The following is a 27,093-nucleotide window of genomic DNA, read 5'->3' on the forward strand; positions in this document are numbered from 1 at the left end:
CTTCAAGGTTTGAATTTCTGAGTTCCAGAACTCAGAACTATATTTTGCGATTTTTTTTTTTTGGTAATAAAAATGAACAACTCAGACTGTGTCCAAAATTGAGTTTATTATCTTTTTAAAAAAACTCTGGCTCTTAGATTTCATTTTATCAAACCTATACCTAAATAGAAAGCCATTTATAACATCCTGATAGTTGTTCATTTAGTACTCTACACAAAATTCTCCAAGAACTGAATACTTTTTCATGTGTGAGGCAGTCATTTCCACTATAGGTCAGCTTTAAGTTTTAGAAAATTTCCTTCATATTAAGCAAAAATCTGCCTCTCTGAAACTTAGTCTATTACTCCTAGTTTTTCCCTTTGGTGCTTATCCAAACAAGTTTAATCTCTTCCATATGGCTACTTTTTAAATATTTGAATAGCTATTATAACCTCTTTAAGTCATCTCCTGTCTGCACTTAAAATTCCTAGTTCTTTCAATTAGTTTTTATACTGTGTCACCTCTAGTCTTCTTAGCTTCCTGGTCTCCTTTCCCTGGATAGATTACAACTTGTCAGAATTTTTTTTTTTTTATAATAATGACACCTAGATCTGAACACAGTATTGTAGATGTGGTGTGTCCAGGTTGATACAGTGTAAGACAGCAGGTCTTTTTATTAAGTATTTCTAATGTGTACCTAGCACCATGAATTGGGAAAGATAAAAACCTTTGAATAAAACACCAATGTCATTAGCTACGATACTTTAGTGCAATGTAGAGTTAGAAAACAAAAGTGTTAGATGGGGTCTGAGGAGGAAAATTTTAACTAAAGCTCAGACTGAAGGAAGTTCAGTCCATGGCTTCAGGGACATTTGAATTAGGTTTCAGAGAACAGGTATAAATTCAAAAAGCAGGGAAAAGGAGGGGGTCTTTCAGAAATAGCCTGAATAAAAATTTTTAAGGGTATGATGGTTCAGTGGCAAAAAGTTGTTCAGTTTGTTTGGAGTGTAGTTTGTGTAAGGGAAATAATATACAGTTGCAAAGATAGGCTGATGCTGCTGGGCTATAGAAGACCTTTAATTCTTGAATGCTGGAGGAATTTCAACTGGAAACAATTGGTTAAAAAGCATTTATAAAACCTTCCAGGCATTATGTTAGGTTTTTGCAATATAAAGACATTCTTTTGGGGGAGACCACAAGTGCATAAAATATATATAAATGTATATTTGTAGAGATAAATATATGAAAGTATATAAGATGTATGCAAAACAAATATAATGTGAGTTTGGAGGTTTTTTTGCTGGGAGGACACAAATAGAGTAAAAAAAGCTTCATGTAAAACGTGGAGCTCAAGCAGATTTTTGAAGGAAAGAAGGGATTCTGAGAGAAGAGTGGTGATAATGAATTCTAAGTATGGAGGACAGCCGTTGCAAAGGTATGAAGATATGAGATGGAGTGTCATGGATGACAAATATCAAGAACGTGGAAAAAAAGGATAAAGCATAGCAAACCTGGAAAGGTAGGTTGAGGCCAGGTTGTAAAGCACTTCAAAAACCAAACTCCAGGGGCTTCTATTGCTCTGTAAAGTCAGTAGGAGAGCCATTGGACATTGAGCATGGAAATGGCAGTCAGATTTTTCACTTTAAGAACATTCTTTTGGTAGCTAAAGCTAAGGAATTTCAATTTTACTTGAGACAGGATTTTTTGCATAAAGGATCTGTACAATCCCACATTACCATCTGTCTGAATGACAAATGGCACCTTCATGTCTCCTGCCCAGTGGTTTCATAAGTATTTCAGCTAGTTCAAACATCCTGATTTTACAGGTGAGGAAACCAAGGCCAAGAAAGCCTTGGGCCTTGGAAGCCTTAGAAGCGGATAGACTTGAGCCAGGGACTTAGGGATCTAGGCTGTTACAACTGGTGAGAAATAATGAAGGCCCAAATTAGGATAGTAGCCATGTGAGTAGAGAGAAGGGGCTAGATAAAAGAAATGTTCTGAAGGTGAAAATTAAGAAGATTTGGCAACTGATTAGTTGTATGTAGTGAGAGGAAGTGATGAGTCATGGATAATCTCAAGATTGTGAACTTGGGTGATTAGAAGACTGGTAGTGTCCTTAATAGAAATAGGGAAATAGGAAGAAGGGGAAGGGTGTTAGAGAAAGGACAACTTTCTGTTTTGAATATGATGGGTTTGAACTGTCTTTGAGACAAGTTCAAAATTGGAAAAGAGGGCTCAGGATAGAGCCTGTGGTTATGCTCAAAGTTAGGGGACATAAAAAATGAATCTGTAAAGGACACCAAGAAGGGGAATGGTCAGAGAAGTAGAGGAGAATCTGGGAGAGTAGTGTCATGAAAACCTAGAAGCTGTTACAGTGTTGTAGGCACTCTGTTACTTTTATTTAAATTATTTTTTACTAGGTTGTTAACCCCATGGAATATTACCTTAAACTTCCTATTTTCACCAGTTTCATTTAAGTTCTGATATCAGAAGCCAGATTACCAAGGGTTTAGAAGTGAATGCGAAGACAGAAAATAAAGTTAGTAGGTTTGTGAAAGGGAAGAAAGATACAGGATTAGCTTGAGGGAAATGGTAGCATGTAGTAAGGTCAAAGAACACTGAATTCAAATCAGAGGACCCTCATTGGATCATATCTCATCTACTTATTACCTTTTTGACCCTTGGCCCAAGGTTTTCTTGGCCTTGGTTTCCTCACCTGTAAAATCAGGATGTTTGAACTAGTTGAAATACTTGTGAAACCACTGGGGAGGAGACATGAAAGTGCCATTTGTCATTCAGACAGATGGTAATGTGGGATTGTACAAATCCTTTATGTAAAAAATCCTGTCTCAAGTAAAATTGAAATTCCTTAGCCTACACTGATATTTTTTTTCAGTAATAACTTTTCCTTCCTTGAATGTCACGTAGCTCTTGGCTTTTTATTTTCTTGTGGGTACCATGTCTGACTTACATTAAAATTATCTTTTACTAGTTTGTGAACCCTTTAAGGGACTACCCTAAACTTTCTATTTTCCCCAGAACCTTCTTCACAGAGTAGGTACCCAATATATATTAGTTGGTGTTGAATTGAAGGAAAGGAAAAAAATCAGTAGAGAATGGAATCAAAAAGTCATTATAAGTTTACATGCTTGTGGGAGTTGAGAATAATAGTGATCTTACAGTCTTAAATGGAATTGTTTTTTAGGAGAGCAAGTTATGGAAAAAAGAATTAGATATACTTAGCACTTGAGCTGTTAAAGCCCTACACAGTGTAGTTCCAGTCTCCTTCCAGTCTCACTGGACATATTCCCTGTCCCAAACTGCATTCTAGCCAAACTGGTCGTCTTGTTGTTCCTTACAAACAGTGCTCTATTTACTGTCTCTCTGCTCCCTGTCATCCCTGGAGAGCTTCTCCTCTTTTCTTCTTTAAAAGTCCTCTTCCTTTCTCTGATCCTCCCCCCCTCCCAACTACTAATGATTTTATTTCCTCCCAAATTTTCTTGTATTTAACAACTTTGTATTTATTAACTTATATAATAGATACTACTTGATTGATATTTATACTGTATATGTTTCATGTATACTTATTGTCTTACCTCATTAGAATTTAACCTTATTATGAGTAGGGATTGCTTCATTCTTGTACTTGTATCCCTAATTTCTAGCATAGTGCCTGGCCCATACTAGGTACTTAATACATTACAATCTCTATTTTACAGAAGAGGAAACTGAGGCTTTGAGAGGCTGAGTGATTTGCCCAGGGTCATACAGCTAGTTAATGTTTGAGGTCAGATCAGAAATCAGGTCTTCTTGACTCCAGGTCCAGCTGCAGTCTATCCACTCTGCCACCCCACTGCATTTATATGAGATATTGCCAGAAGTATTCTGAAAGGAATTGCTAAAAATTAGAAAGTTCTGAATAAGAAATGGCAGGCTCTGGAAGTCAAGCGTATTTGGAATTAAAAGGAAGATTTGAGATATAAAGAGTTGATTTAGAAGGTGGTATTTGAGAATGGATTTATATTTCTGACAAAAAGATTAAAATATGAAAATGGGAGACTCTGGGCTAGGGATGGAGTTCACCTAAGTGATGAGGGTCAGCAGTAATGGCTGCCCTCTTGCAGATGTAGTTGAAAGACTTTAGACTGAAAAAGGAGGTTAAAGGAAGAGACTTGCTAAGCTTATACAATATGGATCCAGGGGTTCTTAACTTTGGGGCCATGAATTGGGACATCTTTATTTTAATATAATTAGTTCTCTTTGTAATCTCATACATTTTGTGCACTTAAAACACTGTGAGAAGGAGCCCCAAGATTTCACTAGTTTGACAGGGGGATCCATGGCAAAAAAAGGTTAAGAAATCTGCTGTAGAGAATAGCTACAACATAGAAAAACTAACAACAGAGAGATGCTCCGTAATCAATAGGAGGTAAAGCCAAAGAAGAGAGGCCAGCAAGATCCATGGCTTCGTGTGTCTGTACACAGAGTATAGATGACTGAAGAGGAGAACTAGAGATTATAAAATAGGGAACCAAGTTTAAAGATTTTTTTGGGTAGACAAGGAAAGTTTGATTTTTTTAAAAAAAATATTTGCAGAAGTTCGGTTCCTATTAGGTATGACGTTTAAGATCAATTGACATTATGAATATTAACTGTAAAAGAAGAGTGGTTCTATGGGCTAAGGGTTGGTGAGGAATGTTAGGGACGGGTTTTTAAAAGCTAGGTCAGGGATAGGAGAGCCAGAGAAGAAATAGGATCCCTGCTTGGAGACAGAGGAGCAGAACTACTGGGTCCTTGTTTTATCTGTCAGAGAGAAAGATCTTTGAGCTGGAGACAACAGAACAACATGACTAGTAGGGAACTGAAATTCAAGGTTTCATAAAAATTATAGCAAAAATGAGAGTGCCTTGATGAATTCACATCACCAGACCTAGGTGAATGAAACTCCATGGTGCTAAAAGAATGGGTGGATGTGATTTCTGAAAGATCGTGGAGATTGGGGAAAGTTCCACTAGACCAAATTGGGGCAAATGTCCCAAGTTTTAAAGAATGAGTAGAGTGGAGTCTGTAAATTATAGACCAAGTGACCTTGATTTAAATACATTTTAGAATTCTACGAGGAATCAGAAAGGGTGGGTATAGAACATCTAGAAGAATCAGAGATCACAAAGGGCAAGCATGACTTTACCTTGATTAGGTTATATCAGACTTACCTCCTTAGCAAATAGGGGAATTTTATAGATAAGTTTACATTGATTTCAGTAAAGCATTTTATTAAGTTTTTCATGCTTTTCTTATAGTAGAAGTGGAGAGATGTATGTTAAGGGTAGCTTAGTGGTGCAGTGGTGAGAGTACTGGACTAGAAGAACAGAGCTTCTCTGTGGCACTTAATACCTGTATGACCCTGTATCTCAGTTTCCTCATATGCAAAATGGTAGTAATAACGATAGCACCTACCTCACAGGGTTGTTGTGAGGATCCAAAGAGATAATACGTGTAAAAAGCTTTGCAGACCTTAAAGTGCTATATAAATACTAATTATTAGCCTGTTGTGTACAGTTGGTGGATTTGTGGCCACACCCAAAGTGCAGTCATTAATGAGCAGGTACTGGCCTGGAGCACTCTCTCTAACAAGGAGGAGTATGAATTTGTTTGATCTCTCTGGACCCTAATTTCCTCTTCTATAAAATAATTTAAGTAGATGAGGTGACCTGTATGATTCTTTGTAGTTCTTTCTAAATCTGTGACTTAACGTTAGTAACTTGGATAAAGATGTAAGTGGCATATTGATCAGCTTTTTGGATGACACAAAGCTGGGTGCATGTTTTATTGATGGAATTAAAAAAATCCTGAAAGGCTAGAAAATTGGGTTGAATTTTATAAGAGGAAAATTAATAAGGATAAATGTAGAGTTTTACACTGAGTTTCAAAGTATCAACTTTATCGGTACAAGTTGGGAAGCATGGCTAGAGAGTTATCTGCAAAAAATGGAGGTTTTAGTGTACTACAAGTACAGTATGAAGCAACAATGAAAATGACTGCCTCCCGAACATAATGTGATCTTAAGGTGTAATGAGAGTCACAGTATTTGGAATAAAGGAGGTGATAAGCCAGCTGCATTTTATCCAGGTCAAACCATATATGATGTATTGTTCATATTTAATAATGTTTGAAATTTCATAAGAATGTACATTATAAATTATAATGTATGTTAAAAATCGTGCCTGTCATACTGTGCAATTAAAAAGCAAATATGTTGTAATGATCTAAAATGTCACTGAATGGCAGCAAAATCTCTTTGCTTTTCAGTAGAATGTAAGCTTGAGAGCAGGGGCTGGCGCTCCTTTTTTTTTCCTTGTGCATGTAGGAGGCAAATAATAATGGTTTTGGACTAGAACTGCTATAACAACTAACCATTTAGGATTTGGTTTCTTCTATACTCCAGTTGTTGTGCATGTGTCATATGCTGAAACTTCAGAGAGGAAGAGGTGAGCTGAAGATACGATCCATGAAAAAATTAGAAATGATTCTTGCTTTCTGGAATTTCAGTAGTTGACTGTGTTGTTATGCCTTTCTGAACAGTATATTCATGTCTCTCCAGGCATTTTTTATACTATTGGACCTTTCTGTGCTAGATTGATCCAGATTCAACATAGGAATACCGTAAGGTTGAAGGAAGGCTTCCTCTTAGCATTAAAATGGTGAACTAGTGCCTATGACTTCTTAAGACTTCTTACTCCCTGGGGCTTAATTCAGCATTTTGTTGGGAAGGAGCATCCATGAAAATAACTAGAAAGGGAGACATTTCATGGAGAGATGACCTAAGCTATAGTGGACCTTGGTAGCACCTATGCCACCTGCCCCTCCCATCCCCACTGATAAACAGCCTAGAATGATCATATTCTCCTGCATCCAAAATCTTTTCTGTTGTTCAGAACACACCAATCATGAACTCATTTTCATTAATATTCATTTTCATTTACTTTTTTATGATCTACTAGCTTTAAGTTATTCATTTAATCATCTAGTTTAAAATGTTGATAGTCCTTAAGTATCAGTGTTTGTTTACTAAATCAGTTACTAACAATACAAATTACAGTTTAGGTATATTATGTTTTGAAGTTTTTCAAAGTTCTTGTTTGCCATATTATTGATATCTGAAAGTCTTGTAAAAATATTCTATTTATTTTCTTTCAAGTAAGTTATTGGCTAATGTAGAAATATCTTATATATTAGATAATGACACTTCATTAAATCTTTGTTTTCTAGATCTTACAGTCTCTTTCAGCACCTACAAAAAATTTAGAACAGCAGGTAAATCATAGTCAACAGGGACATGCAAATGCCGTGTTCTTTAGTCAAGTAAAACTAACTCCAGAGGCACATTTGTTACAACAGCAACATCAGACACAGCAGCAGCAGCAGCAGCAGCAGCAGCAACAGCAGCAGCATCAGACACAGCAGACACAGCAGCAGCAGCAGCAGCATCCAATTTTACATCTTCAGCCTCAGCAGCTCATGCAGCTGCAGCAGCAGCAACAGCCGCCACAGATTTCCCAGCAGCCTTTCCCTCAGCAACAGCCTCATCAGTTTCCACAACCACAGCAGCAAGTCCATCAGCAGCATCAGTTTCCACAGCAGCAGCTACCATTTCCACAGCAACAGTTACATCCTCAACAGCAGCTTCATCGCCCTCAGCAACAGCTACAGCAGTTTCAGCAACAGCATGCCCTGCAGCAACAGCTCCATCAGCTGCAGCAGCAGCAGCTGCAGCAGCAGCAGTTAGCACAGCTTCAACAGCAGAACCTGCAGCAGCAGCAGCAACTACAGCAACAGCAGCAGCAGCAGCAGTTACAGCGTCTGCACCAACAGCAGCAGCAGCAGCAGCAGCAGCAACAAATGCAAAATCAAACAGCACAACATTTGAGTCAAACATCACAGGCCCTACAGCAGCAGGTTCCACCTCAGCAACCACAGCATCACCAGCAGCAGCAGCTGTCACAGCATCATCAGCTCTTTGGACATGATCCAGCAGTGGAGAGTTAGTAATCTTTTTTTCCTCCCCCCAAAATATTGCTTTTTAAAAGTGTGGAATGCTTTGGTTATTTAAGGATGAGGATTATGTCATTATCACCATCATATTATTATTATTCAGAATGGAAAATATGAATCTCTTAGTATAAAGAATCTATTTGCTGCTTTAGGGTTAAGACCTTTAGTATTTAAATTACTAAAGTTCATAGAACTACACACATAAATATATATAACCATTTTTTATAATCTACCCTAGAATATGAGCAGTAGCTTATAATTTATAGTGGGTATTAATGATCTTGATTTAGCTATCTTTAATTCAGGTTGCTATCTCAGTAAGTTGAGCTGGATATTTTCTTGCAATAATTTTAAAGTCTTACGAAAAGTTCTCTGGCCTATCAGCCCCAAAGTTCATTAACCTCCAAAATTTCAGACTTTCCTTGGTAAAGCATATTTTCCATATTTGTTTGTTAGAAGTTTTTGGGTTTAATATATTTTTTTTCCTGTACAATTCTTTTTCAGTTCCAGAAGAATGTTTTTTATTAGGATGTGTATTTGCAATTGCTGATTATCCAGAGCAGATGTCTGATAAACAGTTATTGGCAACCTGGAAAAGGGTAAGACTTGCCCCAAAGAAATAATTAATATTTCTTACTGAAGATTTTTCTCCCTCTGGATCTGTACTTAATAGCTAATAAGTAGCTTTTACTTAGCATTTTAAGATTTACAAATCACTTTTACATAGGTTATTTCATTTGATTAACCCTGTAAAGTAGGTGCTACTTTTATCTCCATTTTACAAATAAGGGAACTGAGTCTGAGAAAGGCTTGGTCTCTGAACTGAGACCTTCTTGACTTAGTTTAGCACTTTATCCACTATGCCACCTAGACTAACTCATGTGTGTATATTATAATTTACATAAATAACTTGTAAATGAAACAACATGATTTAGTGGTTAGAATGCTAAACATAAAAGCAAGAAGGATCTGGTTTGGAATCCTAATACCAGCATTAGCTCTCTTCCCAGAGGGAGGTCACTTCTCTCTGAGCCTGAGTTTCCTCATTTGTAAAAATGGAGGTAATAGTACAAATCTTAATAACAAGGCTTAAACCAGATTATTATTTATAAAGCATTTTGCATACCCTTGAGGTTATACAAGATTGTAAAAATTTTTTTAAATGATAAATGTTTATTTTTAAAGTTGAAAGATATACAGGGGTCATAATAGATGGATGAATAAAGATGGGAAACAAAAAGAAGTATAGAGTTTTCTTAAATTATTAGAATTAAAATTTAAATGACATAGAACTGTAATTGGGCAAAGTGTTATTAAGATTATCTTTAATTTCTTCTTGTTATTATTGAAGTTAATGGAAATAATCTCATAAGTAGTCTGTTTGCTCATAAAACATGGTTATTTTTATGTGACTTTGTGTGGCTATGATGAGAAACCATTAACCAAGCAGTGATCATCAGCTTGACAATAAGCTATTTTCTATTTAGCTATGACCATTAAAAATTATACTTATTCATTTTACTTTAGTAAAAATAAAAAAATTGAGTTGAAATATGATAGGACTTTTGCATTATTTCCATTTCTATGCATAATGCTTTGAGTATTCCAGTTGGGTAATTGAATTCTGATTAAGGCTTAATTGGAAAGTTTTTTGTTTCAAACTTTGTAAATCTAAAATCTATTCATTTTACTACTTTAGCAAATAAGAGTACACTGAACCTGATTGAATCTTTCTATGGCAACTGTAGATCAAGTAGCGGGTACCTCAGGATTCTTATTCTTGAATTCATTTCCCATTGTGCAGTATTGTAGACAAGTAAAGACGCAGGAAATAGGGCTGAATTTGTATTGAACTCAGGCTTTCCTCCATAAGATATTTTACGTTTGTCTAATGAAATGTTTGTTTTTTGTATATTGTTTTGCTTTTTTCCTCTAAAGTAGTGATGTCCCTATCATTCCCTTCCTCACAGTCTAAGTAAAATTCATAATTAATTTAGGTTTTGTTGTATTGTAGTTTAGAAACATCCTGTAACTTTTCATGTTTTGCATGTTTTGTAAAAATTTTACCATATAAGTGTGAAGTGATATTCTTACAATAAATATATTGACTGACAGTTATAATTGGTTAGACTAATAAAAGATATAAATTGGGGGTTTTCTTGGGTGACCAGATCATACAAGCACATGGTGGCTCTGTGGATCCTACATTTACAAGCAGATGTACACATCTTCTTTGTGAAAGTCAAGTCAGTAGTATGTATGCACAGGTAAGTAAATAAAATAAAAGCTGATAATGAAAACTGTCTAATGCTATGGCTTTATTGGCATAAAATACCTGGTTTTGGTAAATTTTCATCATTTTGGGGAAAGGATCTTAATTACATTCAGGAGAAAAATACTTCTGTTTAATAATGAATTTCTGTAGGTACCTAAAGTTGCTCCTGTGGTATACTGTTGGTGAGGGAGAAAGGAAGGAGAAATTCCAGGTAATCTTTTAGCTGTGATGAGAATGAATCCCTGTTATTTGCTGAAGCATCACAGAATTCCTGCTGATTGACTAAATAAATGGTGGGTGGGAATAGGCACTTTTTATTGCTTGAAAGAATGTACATAGAGAGGTAAGTGTGGATCCATGTTCTTTCAGGTGCTTTAGAGTTTCATAGGGACATAAATTTTGGGTCAGAATGTAGTTATTCCTTCATTTCTTCTTAGTTTTATTTGCCTACCTAATGAGCCTTCAGCTATGTAATTTCACTGTCTTAAAGGAAACATGCCCAATGTATATTTATTTAACAAAAGTCCTTGCAAATTCTTCTCCTTTCTGTGTAACAGTCACGAAAGTCTGAATTTATAGAAATATTTGAGTTTTTTTCTCAATAATTTTTTAAAGATTGTTGTTGAGCAATTTTTTTTAGGGAGAGGGGTTAACTGAGGTGCCTCAGTTTCTGTATCTTACTAGAGAATAGGGAAATATTGTAGGGTTAATTTAGTTGAAATAGTCATAATCATTGTCTCACTAAATGAATAAAAATCTTGATCTTTCTTTAGTTTAATTGTAGCTTATAAATTTTGAATCTCGTCAAATGGACCAAAATTATCCAATTATAATGTTAAATCAAATGCATTATAAAACTAGTCTTTAGTCCTTTAGGTCCTTAACAAGTCCCATTGCATTTCTTTGGTTATGGCCTTCCAAATAAGGGTGATAGCCACACAGCATGTAAGACAGTGGTAGTTAGTGGTTAGTCCTGTTAGTAAAAATTTTAATCTTTTATGTTTGACAGGCGGTGAGAGAAAGAAAAAGATGTGTCACTGCACATTGGTTAAATACAGTTTTAAAAAAGAAGAAAATGGTACCACCTCATCGAGCTCTTCACTTTCCAGTGGCATTCCCACCAGGAGGAAAGCCATGTTCTCAACATGTAAGAGACAACTTCAAGTTAAATGTGTATATATATATATATATTTTTAAATAATGTACTATACCTCTATTAAAAGCCTATTCCAGTTAATATTCCTTTTCTACACTCTTGGGCTGCAGTAACATAGGAATCCATTGGTTACAGTTTGAAAGGAGTACTTAAGTAAAAATGTTAGATGTTTTTGAATTATTGAGTTAAGTATCGCAAAGTTGACTATCTCATAATTTGCTTTTGGTATCTCTTGTATTATTATTGACATACATTGTTTTAAATAACAACAGTACCTGGCATTTTTGTAGGATCTAAAGGTTTGCAAAGCACTTCATGTATGTATTATCTCTTGATCCTCATAGCCCTGGGTGGTAGATGCTATTATGAACCTCCCTGTTTTAGGTGAGGCTGTTAGACGGAGGTTAAATGACTTGCCTAAGTTACATAGTGGGATTTGAAATCAGGCCTTCCTGATTCTCAAGTTTAATATTCTCTGCACTATGCCACTTTCTTTTAGATTTCATTATATCATTTTTAGTACGTAGATTCCATTTAGTCTTTTATGTACTTAGTAAAGACTTGTTGATTGATTCTCTGGAAGCTTTCGCTTCAGGCTTTTAGATTGTTGGTGCCCAAGTATACCAAGTTGATTGCTCCAAACAAGGTGTTGTTTTTAGGGGTACTTTTCATCACATGATTAAATAGCCATTTTCTCATTCTCTTTTTAAAAATTCAACTTCTAATATGTAGGGTTTCATTATAGTCACTGATTTCTCTTTGAATGCTTTATAAGCGTTACTTTGATCATTACTGCAAATCAGAATTCTTAAACACAGTATTGACTTGTACTGATTAGCATGTATGTTGTCACCCCCATTAGCATGGGGAAGCTGTAATTGCTTTTTCTTTGTATCCCCAGCACCCAGTACTGCCTGGTACACAGTAAACACTTAACAAATATTAGGTGATTTATTGGTTAATTGATAATACTGAAATGTTTTCTGCTATGTCCCCAAATTCTGTGTATCCCTGGAATTTTTTTTAAAAAAAGAAAAAGTTGTACTTTGGGGTTTTATTGTAATGGTTTTTTATTTTTTTCAACAGATTATTTCGGTGACTGGATTTGTTGATGGTGACAGAGATGACCTAAAATTAATGGCTTACCTAGCAGGTGCCAAATATACAGGTTATTTATGCCGTAGCAATACAGTACTCATATGTAAAGAGTAAGTAACTTAATGGAATTATTTTCAATATGAGTCTCACCAGAAAACCATGTACATTCTTTATGTAGTATAGAGTTCACAATTCTGTTTTTCCTACTGTAATGAAGTTCTTTCTGTTAAGGATACCACTAGCTTCCAGTTAGCCAGATTCACAAACTCAAGTCATTCTGGATTCTTGCTCACTCTCACTCCACATGTCCAGTCAGCTGACGTCTTGGCAGTTGTACATTCATCATCCTCACATCAGTACCTCACATGTACATACATCCTCACATCAGTACCTTTCTCTCAACTTAAACTATCACCACCCTTGTTCAGACCCTCATCATTATTGTAGTAGCTTCCTAATTGGTCTCATTTTAGTCCATCATCCATACAACTGTTGAAATGATTTTCCTTAATTACAGGTCCAGACATTTTACTCTCTTCCTTAGAAAACTCCAGTGCCTTTCTTTTGCTTCTAGGATCATATATAAGCACCTCTGTTTACCTTTTAAAGCCCATCACAACCTGGCCTCATCCTACATTTTCTGCCCAGTTGTATATTGCTTTACTTTGTGCCCTCTCCAGTCTAGCCATTCTGTCTTGCTGTCTCTCACAGATGAGAAATTGAGGCTCACCAGCAGCTCAGAGGGACTCCGTTTCTCCTCTCACACTTTTATACAGGATGTTCCCTGGGTGTGGAATCTACTACTTCCACACCTTAGATTTCTTATAGAGTTAGCTCATAGCTACATTAAGCGTTTTTTTGATTGACCCAGTATCTAGTGCCTTCACCTAAAAAGTAACTTTGCATTTATTTTATATAAATTTTTTATGTTTACACACACACACACACACACACACACACACACACACGCACACGCTCTCTCTCTCTCTCTCTCTCATACACTCACACAATCTCCCTGATAGAATTTGAAAACCATGAAGTTTTTTTGTCTTTGTAACCCCAATTTCTAGCAATAATGCCTGACAAATAGAAGATGCTTAATAAATGCTTGTTTATTGATAGATTTGAACAGAAATTCAAGTGTAAAAGTTAGTCTTTTAGAAAAATAAGTAAATAGTAAAAAATGCCCACAATAACGGTTGTAGACATTGCTATAAAAAGTGAATTACCATTAGATATAAATAATAGAAAATGAAGTAAAAGTAGGATTGCAAGAAATCAAGTTAGTGGTCTAGGATTCTTTATGTTGATCCAACATCTATCTCCCTGAGATTTCTATTACTTGACCTAATTCTGTCACAGAAAGTACACAGAATAAATCTGTTTCTGTTTTTATTTAGTAATGATTCACATGTTCAGTGTTACTTATTACATCTCTGTGAGGTATATAGTATAAATATTATCATCATTATTTCATAAATGAAGAAACTAAGGCTCATAGGTTAAGTGACTTGCTCAGCGTCACATAGCTATTAAGTGTTACCGCTGGGGACTGAGATTATTTGACTCATTTTGAAATCATTCCAGCAGCATCCTGCTAGAATTTTAGAGGAAGTAAATCAGTGTGAAGTTGTCAAGTTGTACTACTTACTCCAAAATAGTGTTTTGAGTTCTTCCTTCTGTTGATTGAGTCATAATACCTAATGGAGATAGGGATAAACAAGTGGGTTTTCAGAGTAGGAGAATTCTGCATGCCAAGGTCATTGGTTTCGCTCTTGGGTCGCTTCTGACCTACGTATGTTACCTGACTATCTCATAGGGCTTTCAGGCTTCCTTCTATAAATGATTAGAATACCTTTTGTAGGGTGAATTGACTATTCTCTTACTAAATTACTGTTTTAATTTTAACATGATTTAATATTTTCAGTAATGTTAAAAAGCAAAAGAATTTATTGTCCTAATAGAAGCAAAGACTATGAATTGTATTGGTAAGAACTTAAATTATTTCATAAATTAATTTTCTCCCCATATACAAAGGCCAAGTGGTTTAAAATATGAAAAGGCCAAAGAGTGGAGGATACCATGTGTGAATGCTCAGTGGCTTTGTGACATACTGCTTGGGAACTTTGAGGCCTTGCGGCAGGTACAGTGCAGCCGCTACACAGTATTCAACTTGCAGGATCCATTTGCTCCTACTCAGCATTTAGTTTTAAATCTTTTGGGTAAGTAAAAATTTAGATACTTCAAATTATAATTCAAAGAATTAAATACAAAATGTTCTAGAATTATTGAGAACCAGTACTTGGATAACAACCCAGCAGTGAAAACCGAATATACTTTTTCTTCATCTTGTCATCTATAAGACTTTTTCTGATTTCCATCCCATAATTAGCTGAAAGCTACTTCACTTTGAAATCTCATCCATATTAACCAGTAAACTTGGCTTTCTGAGCTTTTTGTTTCTCTCTCCAGAGTTACTATGCTTCAATATTATTTTTTTCTCTTTGAGTTTGAAGGACTCATAGAAGTTAATCTTGTCCAGCTTCCCACTTAGTGCAGTAATTTCCTCTCCAGCCTCCAAGAAAAATTGCTTTCTAACTTCTACCTAAATATTTTTAGCAGTGGTGAGCTAGTTATTTGAGAGGGCTCTCCCCAACCATTTTTAGATAGTTATAATACGTAGATTCTTTATGTTGATCCAGCATCTCCCTGTGATTTCTATTATTTGTCCTAATTCTGTCCATTGAAAAGTACACGGAATAAATCTGTTCCTATTTTTATTTAGTAATGATTCATATGTTCAGTGTTACTTATTACATCTCTGTGATGTACATAGTATAAGTATTATCATCATTATTTCATAAATGAAGAAACTAAGGCGGCCCATAGGTTAAGTGACTTGCTCAGCGTCACATAGCTATTAAGTGTTACCGCTGGGGACTGAGATTATTTGACTTATTTTGAAATCATTCCCATCCCCATCTCACCAATTAAGATGACATTTGTTCCATGAAACTGGCTGCCCAAAAGAAGTAATGTCTCCTTTTGTTATAACTCCCACAGCACTTAGGACATGTTATATTATAATTTGTATACTCGTTTTTGTTTGCATACTTTATCTTCCCTATTTACAAAGTCCTTTAGGACACAGATTATTTTCTATGCTGATTCACCTTTATAACTCACCTTAATGCTTAGCACAGTGTCTTACATATAAGTATACATTTAAATGTTGAATGAATAAATGCATCTTTGTTACCTATGCCACACTTTTCACTCATATTAGACTTAAAACTTATATTGCAGTTAAAATTACATAGGATCCTTAGGTCTTTTGCACTGATTGCTTTTGTTAAGCCAGGTCCAAGATCAACATTGTACAATTGACCTTAAATCTAATAGTAACACCTTTCTAAATATAATGGTTTATAGTTTACAAAGCACTTTCACATATATTATTATCTTTGTTGTAAATATTGCTGTTGATATTTTATAGGAGTGCATGTAATCTTGTTAGTGCCAACTCATTTTAATGCCTTTTAATCTTTTTTTTTTAACTCTTGACAGTCATCCAACCTATTAGTTGTCTAGTGTTGTGTAATCTGTAAATTTAATAAGATGATAATAGCTTACTTTTATACAGGACCTTTTGGTTGCAAATAAGCTTTTATGTCTTTTTCCAAGCTTAAGCAGCAGCATCCTACTAGAATTTTAGAGGAAGTAAATCAGTGTGAAATTGTCAAGTTGTACTCCCTTCTCCAAGATAGTGTTTTAAGTTCTTCCTTCTCTGTTGGTTGAGTCATAATACCTAATGAAGATAGGGATAAACAAGTGGGTTTTCAGAGTAGGAGAATTCTGCATGCCAAGGTCATTGGTTTCGCTCTTGGGTCGGTTCTGACCTACATAAGTTACCTGACTATCTCATAGGGCTTTCAGGCTTCCTTCTATAAATGATTAGAATACTTTCAAATTTTCTAGAGGGACAGAGATGGCATTAACTGTAGAAGCTATTCTTCTGCTATGTCCCTTAATAAGTGCATCTCACCTGTTTCTAAGAAGCCCCAGAACAATAATTTTTAGCCCCTTGAAGACCTTTCCAGTCATCTGATAGTAGGGAAACTTGCCCAGGCTTTCTGATTATAAATAGTCTGACCCTGTATATTGTTTTGCCTCCTTCTGATAAATGGTGAAAATACATTCCCTGGATGTGTTCATACTGAGGTTATTTCTGATACTTGTAAAATTCAGTATGAGTGGGTTTCATAAAAAAAAGTACAGTACAAAGAGACTTTCCCCTAAATTATGTTTCTACTAGTGGTAATATGGGAAAACGTCCTGCTCGTTGTTTAGTGGTATCCATTTAGAAAAAGCTTGCCCAGGGGTTAAGATGTAGCTGGTAGCTTTAAAAATAAGGTTTATTGACGTGCATGGAGGCCATCACAAACTCATTGGCATTAGATTGTAACCATGTGCTACATATTTATGTGAAGTCCTCTTTCTTACAATGATCTAATTGTAAAATCTTATATTTCTCTCTTAGATGCATGGAGAGTTCCATTAAAGGTATCAGCAGAGCTACTAATGGTATGTTGTTAATAACTATACTTTGTTTTCCATTATTTTAATAATTTATTGAATATTCTAAGTTGTAGATTCATGGAATAAATTAAAATAGATTAAATAATAGAAAATATATTACACGTAACATGATAGGTTGGTAGAATAAAAGTTATTTCTAGTAGCTGTTTTTCCATGTCAGTGTGTATTAGTTTTAATCATTGCTAATTCAATATCGGGTTTTAAAAAAATAACATTTGCATTTCTCTATCATGATTGTTTAACTTTAGGGTGAGCCCTATGGATTTTCTTTTGCATATTGGATTAGGCAGCTCAAGTCTGTACTATGTAAATACTTTACTATATAAATACTGTATTACTGTGTACTATATAAATCTTTGTTCTCATATATATATATAAATAATTTGCTTTTTTCTTTTATTTAATATTTTATTTTTCCCCAATAACATTTAAAAGCGGTTTTTAACATTTGTTTTTAAAACTTTTGAGTTCTAAATTCTCTCCCTTCTCCCCCCATATCTTATTTTTTTTATTGCAGAATTCAGAGTTTGCATTCATTGATTCTTTTTCACATTTTCCCTATCATATAGATAGGGGAGTTGGATTATTCTGATTTTGTACAAGTACACAAAATGACTTTGTCATTTTGATCAAATAACAAATTGGCCTAGAACCTGGTCTTCCTAATCTAGTGTTTGGTTATTATATTATTTTTATGTGTGATCTTGAGATCACTGTTGATCTTTGAGCATTTTCTGAGTAATCTCTGTGAGTATCCTATTTTATTAATACTTATAACAACATAACAGTGTTTAGATCTTTTTATTTTGGGCCTAAGTGACTATTACATTTGATTTGTCATCAGAAGTAGTATAATTTTTCTGACAGATAACACTTTATGATTACAGAACACTTTACAACAACTTTATAAATAGTGTAGCCAGTGCAAGTTATCATTCCCATTTTATGGGATCCATTTTATGGATGAAGAAACTGAGACATAGAAAAATTAAATGACTTACTTACACTCGTATAACTGATAAATATCAGAACCCAAATTCTAACCCAGATCTCCTGATTCTTAGGTTGGTTGCGCTTTTCACTCCCAACACAGTGCCAACCTGAAAATCAGATAGGTGAGGTGACTCATGGTCATCAGAGTCTTTATCCTAACAAGCACAAATTTTATCTTATATGTCTTTATCTGCTTTTGGAAGCTCTGGCATTTTTTTCATACTTAAAATTATAAGTTATTATAGTGTATAATAAAGTGCTTTTCAAACTTTAAAATGCTATATAATTTTTCTTTATTGGTCTGGAACTTTTTTACAGATACTTGCACTGTGTCCCAGCCATTAGAACAAGACGAATTGGGTAATGTTTAATTGGTGTTACATTTAAATTTCATTTCCTTTTACTTTGTAGTCAATTTGGAGACCTGGTAGATCTTGAAAATTTATATACATAAAGCATAATTTATTTACTATAGGTCTTCTAAGAATAAAATTCCATTTTTAATGGAGAAAAGCCCTTTCAAAATCGCCACTGGAGAATGTACTACTATAAATTTTGATGTTAAAACAATAAAACCTGTTTCTTTGTCTTTTCTTTAACAAAAAAAAAAAAATTAGACTAGGCTTCTGTCATGAAAATTCAAAAATATGTGTGTGGAGAGAGGTGAATGACATTGTTTCTGAATGGATTGTGTAGTAAAATATAAGTTCCTCCCCAATATCTAGTATAATGCCATGAAGTAGGCATTTAATAATATGAATTGAACTGAATTATCTTCTTAACTCCAGCTTTTAGCATGCAGTGGATACTCAATTAAGTAGGCACTTGATTTATGAGGGAAAAGGAGGGAGTATGTCATTATAGAATTTGTGATTAGCAGAAGGAAGAAGGGCATAGTATTAGCTGTTTGTTTTCAGTGCAGTAAGTATTCATTGAGTGTCTATCATGCTGAAGCAGTCCCTGCCCTCCAGGAGTTTATATTCTGGCAGGAAATAACAGACATAGGTAGGCAAATGTAATGTGTGTATATGCAAAGTCATTTTGGAATAAGAAAAGATCAGGAAACATCTTGTCTAGGAGATAGCATATTAACATCATGACCCTTGGAAAGAGTCTTTTAGGTCCTGGGGACAGCATCTGCAGAGGCAGGAGGTGGAATGTTTTGTTTGGGGAGTAGAAGATAAGGACAGTTTAACAGGAATATAGTGAGTGTGAAGAAATTACTCAAGAAAGAGGTTGGAGCTAGATTGTGAGCAGATTTAAATGTCAAATAGAAGAATTGATATTTTATCTTTTTTTTAAACATTGTGTATCTTATTCACATGCTTCCTCCCCATTAGATTGTGAGCCAGCAGGAGAGCATGTTTTTGACTTTCTTTATAGTACAACCTTTTTTTTTTTTTTTTTGTAAAGCAGCTGCCCTGGCACTTAATAAGTCTTTTTTGACAGAACTGAAGCTTGGCATCATACAATTTGTGTAGATGTATGTATGTATAATGCACACATACAGGTATATTCATAGATATTTAACATTTTCAGGTGATGCTACCATCATTTAAACTGGTTTGTAAATTTTTTCTTAATGTATATAAGTTAATATGATAGAAATTCTAAATAGTTGTCTCCTAAAGGCCTTTGTTATACAGATGTCCATCTTAAAATTAGAATCTATTTTAGCCTTCAGGAACAAGGAATTTGTCAGATTATGTAACTGTCACGTTAGAAACCAGGGTATCTTAGATATGAGGGGATGAAATAGGGGAACATAATTATCCTAAAGATGATGAAAGCATGGCTTGGATCTCTCCATGAATCCAAGTCTAATAATTGATTGTTGATACAACATAGCACATTTGCAAGTTAATGAAATGTCAGCTCATAGGTTCATAGACTCATATAATGTCAGAGAGGGAGAAAGGGAGGAAGAAAGCAAAACCATAAGAATATTACTACAGCAGTGTAAAAAAAGTCATTGTAGAGAGGCAACAAAACTCTGGTCAAATACAACTATTAGTGGTAATATACTATACAGGATATACTGTATACTATACAGTTATCCTTTCTATATTGTAATTTTCCCCATCATCTAGGTCGGCATAAGAAATTATATGAGAGTTTTTCAGAAGCTGCAGATGATACTCAAGATCAGTAGGCAACACAGAAAAAGTTTAGAAATTCAGAAATGCATGAAATATATGTGTAGTATTGCATAATGTAGTTTATGACCAAATACTTAACCCAGATCTTACAGCAAGATATTGTAAATCCCCCATAAAAGAAAAAGAAAAAAATTCAAACCTCTTCTCTGGTACAAAGGGAGGACCAAAAAATTTTACGCAAATTTTCCAGATTGCAGGGGGCATCAAGCCTCTCTAGTCACTTTGGTATGGAAGTGGAAACTGTACTGTTAAAGATAGGACACATGCTTGTCTCTTAATAAAGTATATTTGGAGGTGAGAGGATGGTAAGTGTTGTCTGAGAAATAATTCCAAAAAATTTATCTGTAAATAAAGTAATGTAGAATAAATAAAAAATTGTTGCTGTGGTTCATATATGAATTGATGAGGATTATATATGGGTTCATGGCTCTCATAATGAAAAGGAAAATAACTTTTGATATTAAGAGGGAAACCAGGGTCACAGAGCTCCTAACAGTAATTTAATGATTCTATGCAAGGTGAATGAAATTGTGCTTTCATAGGGAAAAAAGACTCTGATAACCATTACCCCCAAACTGCCCCTGTTTTTTGGCACACAAGCACTCATATAGAATTAATTGAGAAAAGTGATGCTATTTCTAACCATTCAGCAATGTGATATCTCTTCATTATAACAGTATAGTGGATTTAAGAATTATTTTAACTTGGTAACAGAAAATATAAGGAGGCAAAAGTTGAAGATGACTCTAAGGTTATAATTTTTTTAACTTTTAAAATCTTTAAAATTTTTCTTCTCTAATTTTTGCTTTTCTTGTTGAAGTAAGTATATTTTGCTGTTATAGCTTTTGTGTGGTTGCTTGTTGAAAAATATATGTATAAACCATTTTAAAGAAAGTCAGCCTCTAAAATTACTCCATTGTAAATGTGTGTTATTTAAACAAAATGTTTTAATTTTAGGGTATGAGGTTACCTCCTAAACTGAAACAAAATGAAGTAGCTAACGTCCAGCCTTCTTCCAAAAGAGCCAGGTGAGGATAGTTTTAAATTATTGCTACTGCTTTTCATTGTAAAATAATCTTAGATGTATTTTAGAATGAGAGCACCTTTTGAAAATCTGAATATTTATACTAAAATTTCATTGGTTTATGCTTAGAGAAATTTTCATTCAGTATTTTAGAATACATTTTTACTTACCTAACATCTTTCCTATGCATTGACAGCTCTGTCTCATTTTATAGTTAAAGAACTAAAGTACCCAAGTTGGAATAATAGTCTAGGGCACCATTTTCCAACTGGTTATTTGCTGTTCTGAGACAGTGCCCTGCTGTTCTGAGTTTGCCGGTTCTCCTCTTCCAATTTTTGACCAGGAAGCATGAAGTGGTAGAGAGATGAAGAGAAGGGTGTTTATGTCTTTGTGTGTTTAGTGGAGAGAAGGGGGTGCTGCTTGATAAGTTCTCGGGTTGAGATTGAAAATATTTTGAAGAGATTGAAAATGTTTTGAAAACATTGATCCGTAGTGACACAGTACTGATAATTTAAGAAAAGGCAGAACTACAGATAATATGTTTGAAAAGTTTGATGACTCTTCTAATTATTGGAAAACCCTTTAGAAGTTTAAGGAATTGTTTGGAGTATGGTTATGTGACTTAAAACCATTTTAATATATTTTTTCAGTAGAATTTGTGTCACTATTTAACTTTTGTTTCTGTTTTTCCTTCTTTGAGGTTTTTTTTTTCCCCTTTCCTTTTCAAAGTACAGGTTATATTGTATTTCTTTTCATTCTTTAAGTCAAATTTGAATTGTGTTGACAGTATCTTCAGGAGAATTATTAAAGTATCAAATAAAATTTTTTTTTAACATTGAATTTTTAAAACTTCAGGGGTTATCTCGTTATTGCATCCCAGGGTAAGAAAAGTTTCAGAGATTAAAATTTTTTAGGATAAAATTCATGAATAAGAAATTTTACTTTAGGGTAAATAACCTTATGTTTCCTGAAAGATAATCAAAAACTAAAACTTAAGTATGAGCTATTGGGTGCTATAAGAGCAATTCATTTCTTTTTGGGTTGAAGTTGCAGTCTTTATTTTTTCTTTGACTTCATACTGCTATTGATCTGAAGCACTACAGTTTAAGTGTGGACATGTATACAAAAGAGACAAGATCACTATTTGTATAGCTTCGAAAAATGAATACAAACTCAATAGATTCTAAGTTTTTTATTTAAAATTTGGCACCTCTTTTTTCACTTTTTAAAAAAATGAAAAATTTTTTTGTTCTCTTTTGTACAGTAGTAATAGAGAGTTAGTTATGACTAGAAATTAACTTGACTTTATGGTTCATATCAAGTTGTGTAGGGGTTTTTGTTTTTTTTTTTTTTTTTTTTTTATGGCTATGAAAATAAAGCTGGGAAGTAAAATGTAAGAAAGTAAAGATTCCAGTTGCTTTAGTATGCATAATATACATTCATGTTATGTAGATATTTTAAACATAAACGGCATATGATCCTAATTTATTAAATAATATGATTTATTAGGTAAGTATAAGTTTTAAAAAGAAAACTTTAAAGTTATGTGTATCCTATTATTTGAGCTTCTTAAAAAGAGACGTAATTTTTAATTAATGACATTTAAAAATCCACTCTGTCTATAGAATTTGACATGTAAGGAAAGAAAATTTCTTCACTGTCCAAGTCATTGATCTCCTGATAATTTAGTTTTAATAAATCCTAAGGTCTTTTCGGTTATAGCCCTTAAGAATTATTACTAATTTCTCTTCTTCCTACTACTTCCATGCAACAATACAGATTGTTCCAGAAGTGTTAGTGGGACTACACTACCTTTGGGATCTCGTGTGTGTGTGCGCGCGTGCGCGCGCTTGTTTAATTAAAATAAACTTAACACTTGGTTTTAGCACTGGGAAAGGGTTTGCAGAGTATTGGGGATAGAGAGGTATATGCCATGAATTCAGATAAAGTCTAGTATATGTTATAGCCTCAGAAGTCAGAAATCTTATCATAATTTTAATAGTAGTTGTGGTAGGATGTAAAAAAAAAATCTCCAGTAATTTGTGCTTTTCAAATGTGATGAAATTACATTACATGTAATGAAATTCAAGAATTCAGAAGAAAGAAATTGAGGTGTACTTCTGTCAGAAATACAACATGATTGTTTTTTAAATGCTATAATTTAGGAAGGCATTAAGTTTTTATTTCTAATGTTGAGGATTATTTAATGCATATGTTTCATAGGATAACTTTTGTAAAGATATTTGGAGTTTTAAGTGAAATAAAACCATGTTTTTGTATTGTATGTATTCATTTTGTAGAATTGAAGACATACCACCTCCCACTAAAAAATTAACACCAGAACAGACACCTTTTGTGCTTTTCACTGGATTTGAGCCTATCCAAGTTCAGCAGTATATTAAGGTGAAAATTTGCTTTGATTTTTATCAGTAATATATAGAAACATAGCAATTTTCAGTGTTCTTTCTGTTGTCTGATGTGGGTTAACTAGGTAATTTATTGAATACATTTTATTGAATGGGAATTTAGTATTGAAATAGCCTGCTTAATTCTACATTATAATTTAAGGCTGAAATATTTGCTCTCTTGTTACTAGAAAAATTTGGGCCAGATGAATAATCTACTTCCCAAATAAATTAGAGAAATGTTGTTATTTTCAGATCCCTGGAATTCCATTTAATAAATTACTATTCTTTTCTCTACTATATCTTAGTAACCTAATAGAGTGACTGTATCTTTTCATCTTCTCTAGATATACTCAGATATTAATCTTTTCAATAAGGTCTAGGCAGTTTTTAAGCTACAATTTGAATAGAAATATACTTTCTGAAATTTTTTTGAGTGAATCAGTCTTTCCCCCTCCATTAAAGTAACATTAAACCAATGTAACATTTACTGTATTTTCCTATTTTCTTTCCTAATGCTGAATTTTAAAGATTTCTTTTATATAATGCACTTTGAAGCACAGCTTAATTTTGTGCCATCTTCAGAAAATAACTAGTCTTCATGAGTCAGATTTTTTTTAATTTCATGTTCATGTTTTTTCAGTCAATTTTCATGTCATCATTCTTGAAGAGAAGGTAGCTTGTATTCATTAATAGCATCAAAGATATATGCTCTTTGTTCATTTATTTATTTATTTTTTCCTTGTGTGTAAGAGGAGTTCCAGGTCAGAGAATCTAGAAATCTTTCTTACCGTTGAAATGGACAGTGCCATTCAAATCATTAATATTAGTCACAGATAAAATCATTGAAATGTATTATTGAAAATATGATTGTGTATATAACCTAATGTAAAAATGCAGATATATATATATACATATGTATGTATATATATTTAAAAACCCACTTCACTTAGAGTTAAGTAACTCTAGAAGTATATATTGTTAACTTTTTTCATTATTTTTACCTTTCCCCCCAGTGGTTTTTTTATTCTGCCTGCCGTATTGTTTTTGCCACGGCTATGAATTATTTCATACATTTGTTGTAGTCTTTGTAATGCTTTGACTCCAGTTGAACGGAATACTGCTCTAAAAATGCAAGGTTTAAAAAAAAAAGAAGTTACCTAAACTATACTATATAATAATCTTTTAAAAAATAAATCTGTCTTGAGATTAGCCTTCTTCTGTTTTACACCCCATTGATAACGTCTTTATAGATTTTAACTATTTAATTTCTGATCTTACTATGTTTGTACAACTTTTAGAAACTCTATATTCTTGGGGGTGAGGTAGCTGAGTCTGCACAGAAATGCACACATCTTATTGCCAGCAAAGTGACCCGCACTGTAAAGTTCCTGACAGCAATTTCTGTAGTAAAGCATATAGTAACTCCAGAATGGTTAGAAGAATGTTTCAAATGCCAGAAATTTGTTGGTAAGTAAAAGCACCAGTAACATTTTTTAAAATGCCAAATGCAAAAGTTTAATTAAACCATTGGGAGTTGATTTGTTCCAAAGTGTTCTAGATGTAATTATTGTATAATCACAAGCATTAAGCTTCTACAATTGTAAATAATATGTATGAATTAATTAAAATCTTATAATATTTCAAGCTTTGGCAACTCTGGCGTCTACTGCTATTTTAAGATAAATGCAATCTGGTTGATGTCCTTTTTCTGCCCTAAATGGAAGCATCACTTAGCAGTGAAAGTTTGGGAAGTGTCTCAAACAGACAAGACAGACACACACACACACACACACACATACACACATATTCACATGCAGACCTCTTTGTTTTATTAGAATTGAGCTTTACTCCATTTTCATCCCAACAAACATTTAATTTGTTCTTTAATCATTTAATAATCATCAATTAACACATGGATTTTGTGTCTCAGGATTCCATTTCTTTACATTTTCAGATGGAAAAATAAAAGGTTAGGAAATTTGAACAGTATTAGGAAAGAAAAATTACTTTTGTCACATTGCATTATATTTTGTTAATAACATACTTGGTTACAGATTCTTCAGTGAGAGACCGAAGTAAACTGAGAGACTACTATTTCTTCACTTGTAGTCTAGCTATTAAAAAATACAGTTGCCAAAAGAATGTAATCTTTGACCAAGGAATGACTTAGATTTTCCCTTTAAAAGGTTAGCCTTATATACATGCAGTAGAGAGAATAATCGTAACCTTTCCTGGCACCTAAACATGTAGAGTATTGTGAGTGAAGCTATAGAACTTGTTAATCATTCAGTCAGTAAGCATTTAGTAACTGCCTACTATGTGCCACATTCTGTAGTAAGTGCTGGGGATTAAAAAAAAAAAGCCCAAAATGCAGCAGTCCCAGCCCTGAATAAGCTCGCATTTTTATCACAGGTGACATGTACAAGTTTATGTAGAACAAATATACAATAAATGTAAAGTAGTTTAGGAGGGGAAGGTACCAGCAGCTGGAGGGTGAGGGGAAGAGAATCAGGAAAGACTTAATGTAGAGGTTGGAGTTGAGTCATGAAGGAAGTAAGGGTTTTTGAGGCTGATGTGACAAGGGTGTGGATCCAAGCCTTTGGGAACAGCCACTGCCGAGACAGGTAGATATAAGATGGTATCATGTGTGAAGAATAGTGAGACCAGTCTGGCTAGACTTCAGAGAATGAAAAAAGGGAACAATGTAAATTGGGTCTCGAAAAGGCAGGCTGGGGTCAGGTTGTGAAGGGCTTTAAAAATCAACTAGAGTATTTGTATTTAGCTTAGAGACAACAGGAAGGCTCTAGAGTTCCTTGAATAGGAGTCAGACTTCTCTTTAAGAACAATCATGTTGGTAACTATGCGGAGGATGGATCGGAATGTTCGAGGCTTGAGGCAGGGAGAGTAATGAAGAGGCTCTTGCCCAGGCAACAGGTGGTGGCTTTGGAAGTAGAGCAAATGGAACAGATGTGAAAGATGTGGGGGCAGAAATTCTAAGATTTGGAAATTGACTGGATAAATGGTGAGTGAGAGAAGACTTGAGGAAAGCCTTGAATGAAAAGTGGTACTTTCAACAGAAATAGGTAAATTTAGAAGAAAAGTGAGTTTTGAGGGAAAGCTAATTTTGTTTTGGACATATTGAATTAGAGATGTTTTGGGACATTGCTTGAAGTGTCCAAAAGGCAATTGGTGATGGGAAGGAATAGAATTCGGGAGATTGATAAACTGGATTGGGAGTCATTTATATAAATATGAATGAATGAATGAATGAATGAATGAATGCTTGAATGTATGAATAAAATGCATGTATTAAGCATTTGCAGTACTATGTACTAAGCACCGGGCTAAGC

At 34.1% G+C, this 27,093-nt stretch overlaps 1 protein-coding gene across 4 annotated transcripts in view; it reads left to right on the forward strand.

Annotated features, from left to right (window-relative positions):
* PAXIP1 (PAX interacting protein 1) overlaps window positions 1–27,093 on the forward strand; it is an 84,164-nt gene that overhangs the window by 42,210 nt on the left and 14,861 nt on the right. For all 4 annotated transcript variants that reach the window (XM_072652132.1, XM_072652130.1, XM_072652131.1 and 1 more), the window contains 10 exons: window positions 7,249–8,020; window positions 8,536–8,630; window positions 10,203–10,298; window positions 11,316–11,453; window positions 12,549–12,670; window positions 14,598–14,782; window positions 17,101–17,144; window positions 21,269–21,339; window positions 23,636–23,738; window positions 25,042–25,210. In XM_072652132.1, coding sequence (XP_072508233.1) covers window positions 7,249–8,020; window positions 8,536–8,630; window positions 10,203–10,298; window positions 11,316–11,453; window positions 12,549–12,670; window positions 14,598–14,782; window positions 17,101–17,144; window positions 21,269–21,339; window positions 23,636–23,738; window positions 25,042–25,210 — 1,795 coding nt within the window. The remainder of the gene's footprint in view (window positions 1–7,248; window positions 8,021–8,535; window positions 8,631–10,202; window positions 10,299–11,315; window positions 11,454–12,548; window positions 12,671–14,597; window positions 14,783–17,100; window positions 17,145–21,268; window positions 21,340–23,635; window positions 23,739–25,041; window positions 25,211–27,093) is intronic.

This window comes from Notamacropus eugenii, chromosome 3 (genome assembly GCF_028372415.1).
Source record: "Notamacropus eugenii isolate mMacEug1 chromosome 3, mMacEug1.pri_v2, whole genome shotgun sequence".
NCBI classification, from domain to species: Eukaryota; Metazoa; Chordata; class Mammalia; order Diprotodontia; family Macropodidae; genus Notamacropus; species Notamacropus eugenii.